The 19,282-nt window shown below is 44.5% G+C and overlaps 1 protein-coding gene across 1 annotated transcript; it reads right to left on the bottom strand.

Moving 5' to 3' along the window:
• Nucleotides 1–6,724: 6,724 nt before the first annotated feature.
• LOC106584960 (prostaglandin E2 receptor EP4 subtype) lies at nt 6,725–18,937 on the bottom strand. The gene is made up of 2 exons (XM_014170644.3): nt 17,949–18,937; nt 6,725–9,270 (listed from the first exon to the last, which is right to left on the bottom strand). Exons 1-2 carry the CDS (start codon nt 18,726–18,728, stop codon nt 8,701–8,703), a joined length of 1,350 nt encoding a protein of 449 aa, XP_014026119.1. The 5' UTR covers nt 18,729–18,937; the 3' UTR covers nt 6,725–8,700.
• Between the last annotated feature and the right edge of the window lie 345 nt (nt 18,938–19,282).

Below are 19,282 nucleotides of genomic sequence, written 5' to 3'. Positions count from 1 at the left end.
AAGTCCATAATGACTAAACCTTATTTTGTTTACATCATTATTGATGATCAAACCCTGGTTTGTTATAAATCAGCGAGGTGTTCTTTTTTTCATGTTCTTCACGTCGGCTCAAAGTGAGTCAACCTGATTGTCTAGTCCTATTGCATAATTTGCTCGTCACATTCAGGTTGACTTATTTGTGGATTTGTTTATTTTCATTTCACATCATAATGATAAATGCCTGGATAGCACAACTGAGCCCAGAGGATCTAAATGTTGTTTTTTAAAATAGTGTGTGTAGCACAAGTCTCAGCCTGTCTTAAATGAGACAGCAATTTGTCAGACTCCTAAACCTGATCCTTAACCAGTGAATACTGAACAGGAAATATATTGAGGGTTCCGGGTGAACTGAAGTGAACTGTAACAGATATTCAACTGACAAATCTCAAAGTCCATTGCTGAGAAAGTACCTCTTTATGCATAATAATGACCGTGATAATACAATGAAAAAGGTCAAGCAGAGCATTCATTATATTTTTTCTCACATAAGTTACAATTGAACTATTCTATTATTTCTTTATTTTACAATTAAATGTATATTCTTATCATGTATTTCTCACTATCTGAGTGAAGGGTGAGGTTTCACTCACTAAGGAGGATAGATGGATGCAATCTAAGAGGCAACCACCACACTGGAGGAGAAAACAGTTCCTGTAAAACTCATTGTGACCAGAATCCTGGAAGAGAAGGAGAGAGAGGACCCTAATAGGGCTCCTTTTAAAGGCTCTCCCTCGCCAATAACCTTTTTGGCAAGGCCCACATTGGAGGACTTCACTTCACATCTGCAGTCCCTTAGATCTTGAGGTATTTGCAAGGCCCTGCTCCTCGCAAATACACTTAGAGGCGACATTGGATATAGTGTGTGCGTGAGTAAGTGCACTTGTCAACCATTCCCAACCTCTGGTAAAGCACTTACATTTGTTTTGATCCATGCCACTAACAATTAGAACCGTTGGCCCAAACAGTGGAAAGGCATCACAGCTGGCTTCAGGCTAAGACATAGATGCCAGAGCTGTATCCAAATGATGACATTTTAATTAATTAATTAATTAATTCACAATAATACAGTACATTTGTATTTTGCTAATTTACTGTACCAAGTTCACAAACAGCATATAGTGCATACAGTAAATAAACACATACTAGATCTTTACATATTAAATTCAAATTCCCTGTTTTCATATTTGTAGAAAAAAAAATCTGAAATGTGCTCTTTTGTCTTTTGGTTTCGTGTTTGAGTTCATGTTAACTCTTAAATCAGGGTTCCCCAACTGGTGGGCCGAATTTGGCCCGTGGGTGGTTTTATTTGGCCCCCAAGTTTTCTGAGACAAAAAACATTTTTTTTTAAAGAGTGTTGGACATGAAAGACTAAAAACACCAGGAAAAAAGCTCCAATTGATTTTACTTTAGGTAATCTGTACCCAAGTATTCCCACGCATAATAGAAAGAAGTGATCGTATTCAAGCCAGGTTTAAAATGATTATGTTTTAGTCAAATATGATATCTGTTTAGGCATCTTGCGGTCAATTTGCAGTCTACAAATTATTTTTTATTATGCTTTAGCCCCCCGACCATCCACTCAAGAAAACAATCAGCCTGCGGCTGAATCTAGTTGATCCCTGTCTTAAACCATTTCAGGTATCTGGAAGCTGCTGAATTTATGGCTATAGTTGTTGTTGTTTTATCCTGTCTATCAGGGGGAACCTTCTACCAGACCCAGTTCCCCATATCCACTTTTTTTTGTAAGGTTCCTATGCTTCCCATTTATCTCACTCACTCAATTACAGACCTGATGGGAGGGAAGCGATTTTGAATATGATTCCCCCCAAAATACAGTTTCACATCAGTAGAACAGTTATTGGTCTTCTGGGGCACCACAATTAAAAAGAGAGCAAACACACAGTTACGATTTGGGAAGACTGGGGTCAGTGTTGGTTTGCCCTCGGCATGGCCAGGGTTTGGTATGGGATGCCGGGCACTCCCATATACAAGATCAGGACACGCCCATAGGCACTAAGATATCGGTGGCGTTCCTGCCTGACTACATTACAGACTTTGCAATGCAAAGTCTGCAATATAGCTGTGTGCCACATCATCGACTGGCAGCAGTCAGGCAGGTTGCTAAATCATATAATGTGGTTAGTTGATATGTTAAACACCTATCCAGGCGTTGTGAGATCTGGCAGGTGTCTGCAATGTAGTCAGGAACGCCACCATCAACATGGGTACTATATGTTAAATATGGTCCAGTCCACTGCCCCAAGTTAATATGACATTTGAACACTGAGTAGAGCAGCATCCCAGAATATCTAGCCTCTTATAAAAGTCTGAGAGCGTCTCCAAAAATCGCTGGAGACCGGAGTTGGCAGGTACACCAGCTTGAAGCTGGGAAATGCTTGTGTGTTTCCAGTATTTCAGTCACAGGACTCTATTGATTTACTTTTCTGGAGGTCTAATACAGCCTTACTCACTCCTCTTCACTCGCTGTGGTGCTTAAGTATGTGTGCAATACATTTTCTTTTACACTTTGTCTTGAACTACAGGCCAACTGACAAACTTAAAAAAAGAAAAGAAAAGTATACTCTGTAATTATGACACCAGTAGGAAACCACTGTACTTCCCTAATTTTGGGACGGGGAAGTGGATGTCAGTAATTAGTTATTAGTTATATAGTAATAAGTGCTGTCTAGTCTATTAACTGTAATATTAACATTGTTCATTGCTTTATGATATTTCGGTTGAAGAGGTCTGACACCTAAGCCGTAAAAGTGTCAATTATAATGGATTTGTATGAACTTAACCGATTCACCTTTCAACTCCATTGACCTTGGGGAATGATGTCATTGGGAGGAACATGGATGTCATTTCGAAAGCCAACACACACAGATCAATTATGCATGGCTTTCATCAGCAGGTTCTATCATGTCTGTCTTACTCTCTTCGGCTTATATTACCATTCCTTTGTTTTCTTGAATTCTTAACTTACATCTAGACGTTCCGCTAGCGGAACACCTGCTCCAATATCCAATGATAGGCGTGGCGCGAATGACAAATTCCTCAAAAATACAAAAACTTCCATTTTTCAAACATATGACTATTTTACAGCATTTTAAAGACAAGACTCTCCTTTATCTAACCACACTGTCCGATTTCAAAAAGGCTTTACAGCGAAAGCAAAACATTAGATTATGTCAGCAGAGTACCCAGCCAGAAATAATCAGACACCCATTTTTCAAACTAGCATATAATGTCACAAAAAACAAAACCACAGCTAAATGCAGCACTAACCTTTGATGATCTTAATCAGATGACACACCTAGGACATTATGTTATACAATACATGCATGTTTTGTTCAATCAAGTTCATATTTATATCAAAAACCAGCTTTTTACATTAGCATGTGACGTTCAGAACTAGCATACCCCCCGCAAACCTCCGGTGAATTTACTAAATTACTCACGATAAACGTTCACAAAAAACATAACAATTATTTTAAGAATTATAGATACAGAACTCCTTTGTGCAATCGAGGTGTCCGATTTTAAAATAGCTTTTCGGTGAAAGCACATTTTGCAATATTCTGAGTAGATAGCCCAGCCATCACGGCTAGCTATTTAGACACCCACCAAGTTTAGCCCTGACCAAACTCCGATTTACTATTAGAAAAGTTTGATTACCTTTGGTGTTCTTCGTCAGAATGCACTCCCAGGACTGCTACTTCAATAACAAATGTTGGTTTGGTTCAAAATAATCCATTGTTATATCCAAATAGCGGCGTTTTGTTCGTGCGTTCAAGACACTATCCGAAGTGTAAATAAGGGTCACGAGCATGGCGCATTTCGTGACAAAAGATTTCTAAATATTCCATTACCGTACTTCGAAGCATGTCAACCGCTGTTTAAAATCAATTTTTATGCCATTTTTCTCGTAAAAAAAGCGATAATATTCCGACCGGGAATCTGCGTTTAGGTAAAAAGACGAAAGAAAATAAAGCATGGGGTCGACTCGGGCACGAGCCTGAGTCTCACAGTACTGTGACCAGCCACTATCCAAACGCGCTACTTTTTTTCAGCCAGAGCCTGCAAAGCCACGATTCAGCTTTTTGCTGCCTTCTGAGAGCCCATGGGAGCCGTAGGAAGTGTCACGTAACAGCAGAGATCCCCTGTATTGGATAGAGATAATCAAGAAGGGCAAGAAATTGTCAGACAGGGCACTTCCTGCATGGAATCTTCTCAGGTTTTGGCCTGCCAAATGAGTTCTGTTATACTCACAGACACCATTCAAACAGTTTTAGAAACTTTGGAGTGTTTTCTATCCAAAGCTAATAATTATATGCATATTCTAGTTTCTGGGCAGGAGTAATAATCAGATTAAATCGGGTACGTTTTTTATCCGGCCGTGAAAATACTGCCCCCTAGCCATAACAGGTTAACAGACGACGTCCATTTTGGGCCTTTTGGTTTCTTGGGTTAACAATGTGATGTGTTTACCATAATGTAAGGTGAAGCCAAAACAAATGACATTGAAGAGTAAGTGCCATGTCTAATTTGTTTATTCTCACTGTTGGCCTCAATGTGTGTATTCCATTCAATGGGTACTACTGTACGTTCACTCTCTTCCCTTGGGTGCATCTCTACTGCTGAATATTGTTCTTGTATGGAGCTAAGTGCATTCCCATCTTGCTAAGGCCAAATATTTAGCATGTTTTTTATTTTACTAGGCAAGTCAGTTAAGAACAAATTCTTATTTTCAATGATGGCCTAGGAACACTGCCTTGTTCAGGGCAAGTCTAACACTCTAACCACTAGGCTACCCGCCCCTTTTGTTTTAATCATATCTGATCTGCTTAATTTTCAGATTCTATGCAGATCATCTTGAGCGGCTACGACTTTTCTATTTACTTTGGTTTCTTTTACATAAGAATGAGGATCAGTGTTTCATGGGAAGGTGCTGCTTTTAATACTGTTCTGAACCCCATTAATTAAGCTTGTATTCTGAATCTGTCATAAGTTTCGTCTTCTGAGGAGTAAGAAATATCGGACCAATACGCAGCGTGGTAAGTGTCCATACTTATACTTATATTTAAATGTGAACACTGAACCCAAACAAGAAAACGAACGACAGTCCTGTAAGGTAGCCTAACTATACATGGAGACAACCACCCACAAAACACAAGACAAAAACCCCTACTTAAATATGGCCTCTAATCAGAGGCAACGAGTTTACAGCTGCCTCCAATTAGAGACCAATCCAAAACAATACCACATAGAAATAGAAATACTAGAAAATCAAATATAGAAATACATAACATAGAACTAACCCAAAAAACCCAACCACACAAAACAAACAAAACAAACACACCCCTGCCACGTCCTGACCAACTACAATAACAAAATGACCCCTTTACTGGTCAGGACGTGACAGAATCCGATGTTTTGTGAGGCTTAACAGAGTCTGAAGGTTGACTAATTCCTAGACTGCAGCTGCTCAAATCTTCTTCTCCTTCCCTGGTCTGCGAACACTTTATAGCTGTGGCTGCAGTCATTGAACGAGGGCCTCAATTAGTGAAATACTCAATATTTACAGAATTCATATGCCTACAATCAATAATACCGTTGTAGCCTACCCTCAGACAAATGTGTAATATTGACAAGGTTTCAACCATTGTCTGGTCTTCATCTCTCGACATTAGATTTGTCTTTGTTTTTTCTACCTACCACCTGCAAAAGAGGCCTTCTGCACGTCACTAAAGGCTTATATTCTCTACCATCCCATGGTTTCTGATCTCTGCCATGTATATTGCTATAATAATCATGACGTGGTCTGTTGTCCTGTTCATCTGTAGGTGACAGCAGATGTGCCCTAATATTGAACAGCCAGTGTCATCCCCCAGGAGACACAGGACAGACAATCCATGTTGACATGAGTTGTGTTGACTTAAAGCAGTTTCACATTTCTATGTGTTACTGTAATGTGATGTACAGCACAGAACTGCATCGAATGGGACGTTACTGGCCATGATACAGTAGAATGAAGGGAAGTGTAGAATGGATGGAAGTGGGGCCACTAGCTCAAACCTAACCCTGAAACCTAATAGTTTATGAACTTGCTCGTCAACTATATGCCTATTTTTGTCCATTAAGCATCTAGTGGCTCTTTATCTTATGAAAGGAAGATGCTTAAACATGTTTGGTAAAAGTGCAATCAGACATGGGTCAAATACAAGACAATTAGTACAGTGAACAAGGCCATAATCTTTTTGGAAGTACTCCATGCAACGTGTTTTGATAAATTACAGTTTCACAGATTATCTTCTTTCTCCACCCCGCTGTTGAGGTTTCTCATGTTGAGGTTGGTAGCTCTCACACTCTCTGTGTTGATTTCCTATTCTCTGTATATTTGCTTTAGCTACTGAATTGCTTGTTCAATCTTAATAGCGTCAAATAGGAGCCATGTATGTTTGTCGTTTTATGATTGAAGCTGGCTCAGCTAGATTATATCCTGGGAAGTCTACTTTATGCTCATCACAATATATGTGTGTATGCGTGCGCATGTGCAGTTACGTGTGTGTGTGTGTCTGTGCGCACACACACATCCTGTTACAAAAAAGAAGATCTGGGATTATTTTGCGTGTTTCAACCTGAACTCTGTCACGGTTGTCGAAAGGAGGAGCGGACCAAAGTGCAGCGTGTGTGTCGTTCCACATTTTATTTACACTGTGAAACTATGCAGTACATATAAAATAACTGAATAACAAAAACAACAAACCGTGACGCAGAGGTGAAACATACACTAACTCAAAGACAATCTCCCACAAACCCAGGTGGGAAAAAAAACTACTTAAGTATGATCTCCAATTAGAGACAACGAGGACCAGCTGCCTCTAATTGGACAAAACCCCAAAATAGAAATACAAAACTAGAACCTGACAACATAGAAATAGAAAACATAGAGAGAAAAAACCCTGTCACGCCCTGACCTACTCTACCATAGAAATTAACATCTTTCTATGGTCAGGATGTGACAAACTCATCGTTAACAGCCTTGGACCCATGTTCGTTAGGGTTTGTTTACCAAATTATGCTTGTGTAAACTTGGAAAGTAGTGGCCTGTACCTTTCAGTAGCATCTGTATGCTTATAGGTGTCATAATATGACCTCTGTGTGAAAACCCTCCTGTGCTTACATAAATGATTTCCGCTTGTTCTTAGATGACATGTAGTTTAATAACACACACACACACACACACACACACACACACACACACACACACACACACACACACACACACACACACACACACACACACACACACACACACACACACACACACACACACACACACACTACCTGAGACACTGACCTAAGTGCGTGTTGTTTTGCACATACACACATTCACGGTTTCATTGGTGGTCCAAAGGAAATGGAGTCATGCACTTATCTTTGAAGCCAAAATGTGGGTCTCAATAACTGTTAATCCATTTTATTCCTTTTCAGAATGTATTGCTTACATGAATATTCTATAGGGTGGATATAACGCAAGCCCAGTGAATTTATAATGAAAAACCTCTGTAATTTTAAGCCTTTTACAGATATACCGGAACATAATATTTTAGAACTGATATGCCATATTTATGTTATACTGATGTAACATTTCATGACATGATTAAATAACTTGCATCTTCTCACAGAGAAGGAATTGCATAGGTCACAAAATTATGACAATGACAATATTGCAGTGGGTCACTGAGAATCTGTGTTTGGCTAACTATCCTGCATGTTGGCACAACTCATTCCATGACAAAGGCATTCTAAAAAGCATTCTAATTGGATAATTTGTCATACTTCTCACCTGAAGGACAAACACATGGATAATGTTTATTACACACATATTACTGCCCTATTAACTCTCTAAATCTATTCTGTGATGCAAAACAGTCTAAATGTATCTCTCTAAACAGCAAAGCTTCTAAAGACAAAGGTGTTTGTGAGAACGGACTTTTCCTTGGTCCTGGCAATCATAGCACGTTATTTCAGGCCCCATGCTACATTCCCTTCAATTAATCTTAATAACGCTTCTGTACATCGGAATAATTTTTGTTTACTGGCAACCTGGGCTCTAAATACAGAGTTTACTCAATGATTGAAAGAAGCTAGTGGTTAAACTGTTGAGCTACAGTGTACAGTCATGGGCCTTTAGGCCATGGAGACAACCTGACCAGTGCAAGAAGACTGGAAAAGAAACAAACATTGATGTTTCTGGTCAAGTTAGCTTGACATCAAAGCAGAGCAGACATCCTCTCTCTCTCCCAGTTGTGTCTCTGTTGTTTTTACTTCTTCCTCCCTCTACCTAGCTTCCCAAAATCTTCTTAACGTTGTTTAAATGTGCCATTCCTCATCTTGAGAGAATGTCAAATGAGTCAGCCTGGGTGCCAGTTTATTTCTGCTTTTACTAACACTTCCACCAACCAAATAAGTCCCTTAGGAGAGCAGAAGCTGTCTACCTCAGAGAAGGCATCTTGGACAGTCTGAAGACAGAGCCTTCAATGTAAGTGTGGCATCCCTCTGACTCACAGAAACCTCACAATAATACGAGGACTGAGGAATACTAGAGTAGCTGTTGAGAAAGTAACTGCTTCTGGGAATCCAAATGAACAAGACCTATATGCATTTCTCCTGTACTGTCTCATTGCTTAGCGACACATGAAGAGCCTGGTCTTTCACACATGACTGAGTGGTCTTTCCTGGCACACCAGAGAGGTCCCTGGTTAGATGTGTCGCTTCTCTGCTCCCGTCATCTGTATTGCTCTGCCCTGATGAATAAAAACTTTGGGGGTCTTGGACAGAGGAAGTGCGGAACCCAAACTGCTCTCCTGTGTGATGACAGCTTACTGTGTACGTCTCACTTCCTTCGGGCAGGTAGAGAACGGTCTGAGAGGTGCTGGACACCTCCCTCAGCTCGCGGGACACCAGTGAGGGTGATTCTCGAGAGGAGAGGATGGAGGGGCGCTGGTGGCAGTTCTGTCTCTGCTGCCGCCGTGCTCCTATCTGACAGAACAGACACTTGATCTGCTCAATGAGCTTGAGGAGCATGGACTTGCGGAGGAGTATGTAGATCCAGGGGTCCAGGATGGGGTTGAAGGAAGCGAAGCGGATCGCCCGCAGATCTGGGTTCTTTTCCAGTCTCAGCTCCACTGGAGTCTTATACAGCTGGTTCAGAAACACCTGCACCTGCAAGGAAGAGGTAATTAATTAAATTGAATCACTTTATTTTGCCCAGCTGAATTGAATTGACATTGATATTTATGTTTTATACAGCTTCCTGACACCTGCAAGATAAATGTACAGTGAGGGAAAAATGTATTTGATCCCCTGCTGGTTTTGTACGTTTGCCCACTGACAAAGATATGATCAGTCTATATGTCACGACTTCTACCGAAGTCGATGCCCCTCCTTGCTCGGGTGGTGCTCGGCGGTCGACGTCACCGGTCTTCTAGCCATCATTGATCAGTTTTTCATTTTCCATTGGTTTTGTCTTGTCTTCCTACACACCTGTTTCCAATCCAATTAATCATGTTGTGTATTTAACCCTCTGTTTCCCCTCATGACCTTGTCGGTGATTGTTTGTAATGTTATGTTACGTGGGTTTGTGTATCGGTGTGCGACGGGTATACTTTACCCATTTTATTTTGTACTTTGGTTTTGGAGTTTGTTTTCATTAAATACTCCATATTAACCAACTTGGTTTCTCCTGTGCCTGACTTCCCTGCCACCTACATACACGAATATGACAGAATCACCAACCAACATATTGAAGTCAGCAGGAGAAGATACCCCGGTCAGAGAGGTGGAGGAGCGCATCCAGGAGAATGCGGAGAAGCTACACCATCTATGCGCCGCCATGGATCGCGTTGTCCAGAATCTGGACCGCTGGGAGAGACAGGGAATTCATCCAGCGCCTCCACCAGCCCAACCGGGGTCTATCCGAAGCGCCCCGTGCAACCCGGAACCCGGTGGCATCAGTCTAACCTTGCCCCAGGGTCACGACGGGAGTGCTGCCAACTGCCGGGGTTTCCTGCCCCAATTAGAACTTTATCTGGCCACGGTCCACCCAGTTCCAACTGACCGTGAGAAGAGTTTCGCCCTCATCTCGTGCCTCACCGGGAGAGCCCTGGAATGGGCCAGTGCTGTGTGTGGAGAAGGAGATGCGGCGTTGGACCATTATGAGGAGTTCACCCGCCGTTTTCAGGGCAGTTCTCGACCACCCACCTGAGGGCAGAGCAGCTGGTGAGCGCCTCTACCATCTGAGGCAGGAGACGAGGAGCGTCCAGGATTTCGCCCTGGAGTTCAGGACCCTGGCAGCCGGTACAGGATGGAATCACAGGGCCCTGATCGACCATTACCGCTGCAGTCTGCGTGAGGACGTCCGTCGGGAGCTGGTCTTCAGAGACACCACCCTCACCTTCGACCAGCTGGTGGATCTGTCCATCCGGCTGGACAACCTGCTGGCTGCTTGCAGACGTCCAGATCGGGGTCTGGTGGTTCCATCCTTCCGCACCCCCTCTCCTCTTCACATGGAATTAGGAGGGAGGATGCACAGGGAGACTGGAGTGGGTTCCCGCTCATGCACCATGGGTGGCTGCAGAGGTCACACTGCTGGTCGGTGCCGGGTAGGTTCCTCTGGGAATCGAGGTAACAGGCAGGGAGCTCTGGCGTCACCCCAGGTGAGTAGGCACCATTCTCATCCAGAGCCCTCTGTTGCACATATATTTGTGTCTGTTACTTTTCCTGATTTTTCCCCGCGTTCCCAGCATAAGGCGCTAGTAGATTCAGGTGCGGCAGGGAATTTCATTGATCAAACTCTTGCTCGTAGTTTAGGGATCCCCATTGTACCCGTGGATGTGCCTTTCCCCGTTCACACCTTAGATAGTCGGCCATTAGGGTCAGGGTTGATCAAGGAGGCCACAGAAAATTAGTATTTTCCTTATTGACACTCCTGCGTATCCCGTGGTGTTGGGTCTACCTTGGTTAACTAGTCATAACCCCCCTTTTTCTTGGCCACAGAGGGCTCTCACGGGGTGGTCGCGAGAGTGCTCAGGTAGGTGTGTAGGGGTTTCCGTTGGTGCTACTACGGTTGAAAGTCCAGACCAGGTCTCCACCGTGCGCATTCCCCCCGACTATGCCGATTTGGCTCTCGCCTTCTGTAAAAGGAAGGCGACTCAATTACCACCCTATCGACAGGGGGATTGTGCGATAAATCTCATGGTAGACGCTGCACTTCTCAAGAGTCACGTGTATCCCCTGTCGCAAGCGGAGACGGTGGCTATGGAGACATATATCTCCGAATCCCTGCGTCAGGGGTACATTAGGTCCTCTATTTCACCCGTCTCCTCGAGTTTCTTTTTTGTGAAGAAGAAGGATGGAGGTCTGCGCCCGTGCATTGATTATCGAGGTTTAAATAAAATCACAGTGGGATACAGTTACCCACTACCTCTGATTGCCACGGCGATTGAATTAATGCACGGGGCGCGCTTCTTCACTAAATTGGATCTCAGGAGTGCATACAATCTGGTGCGTATCCGAGAGGGGGACGAGTGGAAGACAGCATTTAGTACTACCTCAGGGCATTATGAGTACCTCGTCATGCCGTACGGGTTGAAGAATGCTCCTTCAGTCTTCCAATCTTTTGTAGACGAGATTTTCAGGGACCTGCACGGGCAGGGTGTCGTGGTGTATATCGATGACATTCTGATATACTCCGCTACACGCGCTGAGCATGTGTCCCTGGTGCGCAGAGTACTTGGTCGCCTGTTGGAGCATGACCTGTATGTCAAGGCTGAGAAATGCCTGTTCTTTCAACAGGCCGTCTCCTTCTTAGGGTATCGCTTATCTATGTCAGGAGTGGAGATGGAGAGTGACCGCATTGCAGCCGTGCGTAATTGGCCGACTCCAACCACGGTGAAGGAGGTGCAGCGATTTTTAGGGTTTGCCAATTACTACCGGAGGTTTATCCGGGGTTTTGGTCAGGTAGCTGCTTCCATTACCTCACTATTGAAGGGGGGTCCGGTGCGTTTGCAGTGGTCGGCTGGGGCGGACAGGGCTTTTAGGAAACTGAAGGCTCTGTTTACCTCGGTTCCTGTGTTGGCTCATCCGGATCCGTCTTTGCAATTCATAGTGGAGGTGGACGCATCTGAGGCTGGGATAGGAGCTGTGCTCTCTCAGTGCTCGTGTACGCCATCTAAGCTCCGCCCCTGTGCCTTCTTTTCCAAGAAGCTCAGCCCGGCGGAGTGAAACTATGATGTGGGGGACCAGGAGCTGTTGGCTGTCGTCAAGGCTTTGAAGGTGTGGAGACATTGGCTTTAGGGGGCTAAACACCCTTTTCTCATCTGGACTGACCACCGCAATCTGGAGTACATCCGGGAAGCGAGGAGACTAAATCCTCGCCAGGCAAGGTGGGCCATGTTTTTCACCCGTTTTGTGTTTACCCTCTCTTACAGACCAGGTTCCCAGAACGTTAAGGCAGACGCATTGTCCCGGCTGTATGACACAGAGGAGCGGTCCATGGATCCCACTCCCATAATTCCAGCGTCTTGCTTGGTGGCGCCGGTAGTGTGGGAGCTGGATGCAGACATTGAACGGGCGTCACTTGCAGAGCCCATTTCCCCTGAGTGTCCAGCTGGGCGTCGGTACGTTCTGTCTGCTGTCCGCGATCGATTGATCTACTGGGCTCACACGTCACCCTCCTCTGGTCATCCTGGGATTGATCGGACGATGCGCTGTCTTAGTGGGAGGTACTGGTGGCCCACTTTAGCTAAAGACGTGAGGGTTTATGTTTCCTCCTGCTCAGTGTGCGCTCAGTGCAAGGCTCCTAGACACCTACCCAGGGGTAAGTTACAAACTTTACCCGTTCCACAACGGCCGTGGTCGCACTTGTCGGTGGATTTTATAACCGATCTTCCACCTACACAAGGTAACACCACGATCCTGGTCGTTGTGGATCGTTTTTCTAAGTCCTGTTGGCTCCTCCCTTTGCCCGGTCTCAATATGGCCCTACAAACGGCGGAGGCTCTGTTTACACACGTCTTTCGGCACTACGGGGTGCCTAAGGATATAGTGTCTGATCGGGGTCCCCAGTTCACTTCTAGGGTCTGGAGGGCATTCATGGAATGTCTGCGGGTCTCCGTCAGCCTTACCTCGGGTTTTCACCCTGAGAGTAACGGGCAGGTGGAGAGAGTTAACCAGGATGTGGTTAGGTTTCTGAGGTCTTATTGCCAGGACCGGCCGGGGAAGTGGGCGGAGTTTGTGCCCTGGGCAGAGATGGCTCAGAACTCACTCCGCCACTCCTCCACTAACCTCTCTCCCTTTCAGTGTGTGTTGGGGTATCCGCCGGTTCTGGCCCCTTGGCATCAGAGTCAGATCGAGGCTCCTGCGGTGGACGACTGGTTCCGGCGCGTGGAGGAAACCTGGGACGCTGCTCATGTCCGCCTTCAGCGCGCCGTGCGGTGGCAAAAAGTGGGCGCAGACCGTCGCTGCAGTGAGGCCCTGGTGTTCGCACCAGGGGACAGGGTCTGGCTCTCGACCAGAAACCTGCCCCTCTGCCTGCCCTGCCAGAAGCTGGGTCCGTGGTTTGTGGGCCCATTTAAAGTCCTGAGGAGAGTGAACGAGGTATGTTATAGGTTAAAGCTCCCTTCCTATTACCGCATTAACCCCTCGTTCCATGCGTCTCTCCTCAGGCCGGTGGTGGCTGGCCCACTCCAAGAGGCTGAGGTGGGGGAGGTTCCTCCGCCCCCTCTGGACATTGAGGGGGCCCCGGCATACTCTGTTCGATCCATCCTGGATTCGAGACGTCGGGCGAGGGGTCTTCAGTACCTCGTGGACTGGGAGGGGTACGGTCCGGAGGAGAGATGCTGGGTTCCGGTGGAGGATGTGTTAGATCCTTCCCTGCTTCGAGAGTTCCATCGTCTCCATCCGGGTCGTTCTCGAGGCCGGTGTCGACGCGCTGCTGGAGCCGCGTGTCGGGGGGGGGGGGGGGGTACTGTCATGACTTCTGCCGAAGTCGATGCCCCTCCTTGCTCGGGTGGTGCTCGGCGGTCGCCGTCACCGGTCTTCTAGTCATCATTGATCAGTTTTTTATTTTCCATTGGTTTTGTCTTCCTACACAGCTGTTTCCAATTCAATTAATCATGTTGTGTATTTAACCCTCTGTTTCCCCTCATGTCCTTGTCGGTGATTGTTTGTAATGTTATGTTACGTGGGTTTGTGTATTGGTGTGCGACGGGTTTACTTTACCGATTTTATTTTGTACTTTGGTTTTGGAGTTTGTTTTTCATTAAATACTCCATATTAACCAACTTGGTTTCTCCTGCGCCTGACTTCCCTGCCACCTACATACACGAATATGACACTATAATTTTAATGGTAGGTTTATTTGAACAGTGAGAGACAGAATAACAACAAAAAAATCGAGAAAAAACGCATGTCAAAAATGTTATAAAATGATTCGCATTTTGCAGTAAACTGCCTAATACTCGGGCCCAGAGTCAAATATTTGCATATTATTAGTAGATTTGGATAGAAAACACTGAAGTTTCTAAAACTGTTTGAATGATGTCTGTGAGTATAACAGAATTCATATGGCAGGCAAAAACCTGACAAAAATCCAACCAGAAAGTGGGAAATCTGAGAATTGTAGTTCTTCTTTTGAATCCCTATCGAAACTACAGTGTCTGTGGGGTCACGTTGCACTTCCTAAGGCTTCCATTGGCTGTCAACAGCCTTTAGAAACGTGTTTCATCCTTCTCCTGTTACTGGGCAGAAAATAGTAGCTCAGTCAATGAGTGGACTGCCTATGGACAAAGGGCTTGGGTATGCGCGAGCCTGCGATCGCGCCTTTCCTTGTTTTTCTCCTGGAATGAATATGCTATTGTCCGCTTGAAATATTATCGGTGATGTATGTTAAAAATACCCTAAGGATTGATTGTAAACAACGTTTGACATGTTTCTACGACTGGTAATGGAACATTTTTACTTTTCATGTCCTGATTTACGCTCGCGCCTTATGCCTTTGGATAGTGATGTGAACGCACGAACAAAATGGAGGTATTTGTACATAAATATGGAGTATTTCAAACAAAACGAACATTTCTTGTGGAAGTAGGAGTCCTCGGAGTGCATTCTGACGAAGATTAGGAAAGGTAAGAGAATATTTATAATACTAATTCAGAGTTTTGTTGATGCCAGAACTTGGCGGGTAGCTGTATAGCTTGCTTCGATGGCTGAGCTATGTACTCAGAATATTGAACAATGTGCTTTCTCCGTAAAGTTATTTTGAAATCTGACAAAGCGGTTGCGTCAAGGAGTAGTGTCTCTATAATTCTTTCAATAACTGTTGTAAATTCTATCAGCGTTTATGATGAGTATTTTTGTAAATTGATGTGCACATTCACCGGAGGTTTTGGTGGGAATACATTTTCTGAACATCACGCGCCAATGTAAAATGCTGTTTTTGGATATAAATATGAACTTTATCGAGCAAAACATACATGTATTGTATAACATGAAGTCCCATGAGTGCCATCTGATGAAAATCATCAAAAGTTAGTGAATATTTTAGCTGTACTTTATGTTTTTGTGATGCATGTCCTTGCTTGGAAAATAGCTGTGTGGTTTTTCTTGTGAAGTTTATGTCCTAACATAATCAAATTTTATGCTTTTGCCGTAAAGTCTTTTTGAAATCGGACAATGTGGTTAGATTAAGGAGAGTCTTATCTTTAAAATGGTGTAAAATAGTTGATTGTTTGAGAAAATGAAATGATGAGATTTTCCTGTTTTGTATTTCGCGCCATGCTATTTCACTGGCTGTTGAATAGTGTGTCCCGCAGGTGGGACGGTCACGTCCCACCTAGCCCATAGAGGTTAATGAGGGAAATAAATATTTGACCCCCTCTCAATCAGAAAGATTTCTGGCTCCCAGGTGTCTTTTATACAGGTAACGAGCTGAGATTAGGAGCACACTCTTAAAGGGAGTGCTCCTAATCTCAGTTTGTTACCTGTATAAAAGACACCTTTCCACAGAAGCAATCAATCAATCAGATTCCAAACTCTCCACCATGGCCAAGACCAAAGAGCTCTCCAAGGATGTCAGGGACAAGATTGTAGACCTACACAAGGCTGAAATGGGCTACAAGACCATCGCCAAGCAGCTTGGTGAGAAGGTGACAACAGTTGGTGCGATTATTTGCGAATGGAAGAAACACAAAAGAACTGTCAATCTCCCTCGGCCTGGGGCTCCATGCAAGATCTCACCTCGTGGAGTTGCAATGATCATGAGAACGGTGAGGAATCAGCCCAGAACTACACGGGAGGATCTTGTCAATGATCTCAAGGCAGCTGGGACCATAGTCACCAAGAAAACAATTGGTAACACATTACGCCGTGAAGGACTGAAATCCTGCAGCGCCCGCAAGGTCCCCCTGCTCAAGAAAGCACATATACATGCCCGTCTGAAGTTTGCCAATGAACATCTGAATGATTCAGAGGACAACTGGGTGAGTTGTCAAGTGTTGTGGTCAGATGAAACCAAAATGGAGCTCTTTGGCATCAACTCAACTCCCCGTGTTTGGAGGAGGAGGAATGCTGCCTATGACCCCAAGAACACCATCCCCACCGTCAAACATGGAGGTGGAAACATTATGCTTTGGGGGTGTTTTTCTGCTAAGGGGACAGGACAACTTCACCGCATCAAAGGGACGATGGACGGGGCCATGTATCGTCAAATCTTGGGTGAGAACCTCCTTCCCTCAGCCAGGGCATTGAAAATGGGTCATGGATGGGTGTTCCAGCATGACAATGACCCAAAACACACAGCCAAGGCAACAAAGGAGTGGCTCAAGAAGAAGCACATTAAGATCCTGGAGTGGCCTAGCCAGTGTCCAGACCTTAATCCGATAGAAAATCTGTGGAGGGAGCTGAAGGTTCGAGTTGCCAAACGTCAGCCTCGAAACCTTAATGACTTGGAGAAGATCTGCAAAGAGGAGTAGGACAAAATCCCTCCTGAGATGTGTGCAAACCTGGTGGCCAACTACAAGAAACATCTGACCTCTGTGATTGCCAACAAGGGTTTTGCCACCAAGTACTAGGTCATGTTTTGCAGAGGGGGTCAAATCCTTATTTCCCTCATTAAAATGCAAATCAATTTATAACATTTTTGACATGTGTTTTTCTGGATTTTGTTTTTGTTATTCTGTCTCTCACTGTTCAAATAAACCTACCATTAAAATTATAGACTGATCATTTCTTTGTCAGTGGGCAAACATACAAAATCAGCAGGGGATCAAATACTTTTTTCCTTTACTGTAGTTGAATCTAATTGAAGTGTGTGTGTGTGTGTGTGTGTGTGTGTGTGTGTGTGTGTGTGTGTGTGTGTGTGTGTGTGTGTGTGTGTGTGTGTGTGTGTCTGTGTGTGTGTGTGTGTGTGTGTGTGTGTGTGTGTGTGTGTGTGTGTGTGTGTGTGTGTGTGTGTGTGTGTGCGTGTGTGTGCGTGCGCGTTCGTAGGTGCGTGCGCGTGATGTATTGCCAAATTGCTCAACAAATCATGGCTAACCATTTTATGGATCTGGCTGTCTGAAGGCACACCTGTCCTTATGGAGACTGATGTGAGCAGTATACAAAGCAGAATATGCAATATAGTAGTATGCAATATAACTACTATGCGAATCAGCTATGAGTAAACTATTCTAATGTCAGGTTGGGATTATTAACAACTCATGAAGTCACAATGACTTACAGGCATTGTGCGTAAAATATCAAATCGTGTGTACATGTGTATCTTGTGCGTAAATAATTAAAACAGTCTTTGTGCGATTAGGAAAATGTGTAAAATGGTTCACAAAGTGAGAAGAGAAACTTACAACTAGTGGAATGGAGCATATGAGCACCACCGCTGAGGTGCATATGAGTACAATCACCATCTGGATCTCCGCGCCGGCCAGATTCCCGAAGTTGCGTCTCCTTCTTGGGTCTGTGTTTCGCCCTGGGTCTGTCCCCAACGACATCCTCCGAACGAACTGCCGGTGCATCCGGATCAAAGCCCCGCACACCAGAACGTTACAGATCACCGTGGCCAGAATTAGAATCGAACTGGATCCCGCGTACATGTAAGAAAAGGTGGCATCAGTACTCACGTTGCTCCGCCACTCTATGAAGCACCAGGTTTGTGGGTACTGCTTTTTAACTTGTCCCAGACCCATACTAGGCAGAGCGCAGAAAAGCGCATTGGAGATGTAGATAGCCAGAAGAGTCAACCCCGCCAGTCTCTGATCCACATAGTCGTTGTAGAAATACGCATGGTTTATCGCCAAGTATCTCTCTACGGACATTGCGCATATGATGCTGAGCCCCGCTAAAGAGAAGAAGAGGAGGATGAATCCGAAATACTGGCAGAGTGGGTCCCCGCCTGGCCAAGATCCTTTCACATAAGTGGCGATGGTGACTGGACTGGCAAGGAGGGTCCCCAAAAGGTCCGTAACCGCCAGACCGCAAACCAGCGTGTAGAACGTGGTCTCCTTCTGCTCTTTCCTGGACTTGCAGAGCACCACGATGGCGATGACATTTCCCACCACTCCGAAAATAAACATGATGGAAGGTATAGTCGGGACCATGGTCCTCCCGGTCACAGTATTGTTACTCATTCTAGTATGTCCAGATTATATATATATATTTTTTATTTTTTATTATTCATTCACATTATAAGCTATCCTTCATTTTTTTTACAAGTAAAGACTACTGGAGATGCTTTAGGCATATTATCTACATAAATTAAACTTATCAAACATGATTGAAATATTCATGCTGAATGTGAGCTGAACCGATCTACTCACAACAGAAGTTAGAACGCCTTTAAAACGGTTGTTTAAGTGTTCAGTTGATTTTGCTGAAGTATCTGTAAGGGACAGTTCGAAAATTACTGGGGGGGGGGTGGGGGGCGTCCAAACTAGAGGAGGGTTGTCTTAACTTTTGTTTTGCTTTGGGGAGGGCTGTGTAGTTTTTTGGGGGGCACAGGGGAGGGTAGTACGTTTTTTTCCTGGTTTACATTCACTATTTTTCAGGTTTAACTATATAATTTCTTCCATCCGAGCCAAATTTCCTCATCTGCTTGCATGCATCTCCCCTATCAAGGTGTTTTGGAACTTCCCTTATGCACTATGCTTTTCCACTTGCTAACTATACCACAGGTCAATATAGT

This window comes from Salmo salar, chromosome 24 (assembly GCF_965601325.2).
Source record: "Salmo salar chromosome 24, fSalSal1, whole genome shotgun sequence".
NCBI lineage: Eukaryota > Metazoa > Chordata > Actinopteri > Salmoniformes > Salmonidae > Salmo > Salmo salar.
Note: the sequence above shows the minus strand (reverse complement) of the source record. Positions and strands in the feature narration are given on the sequence as shown.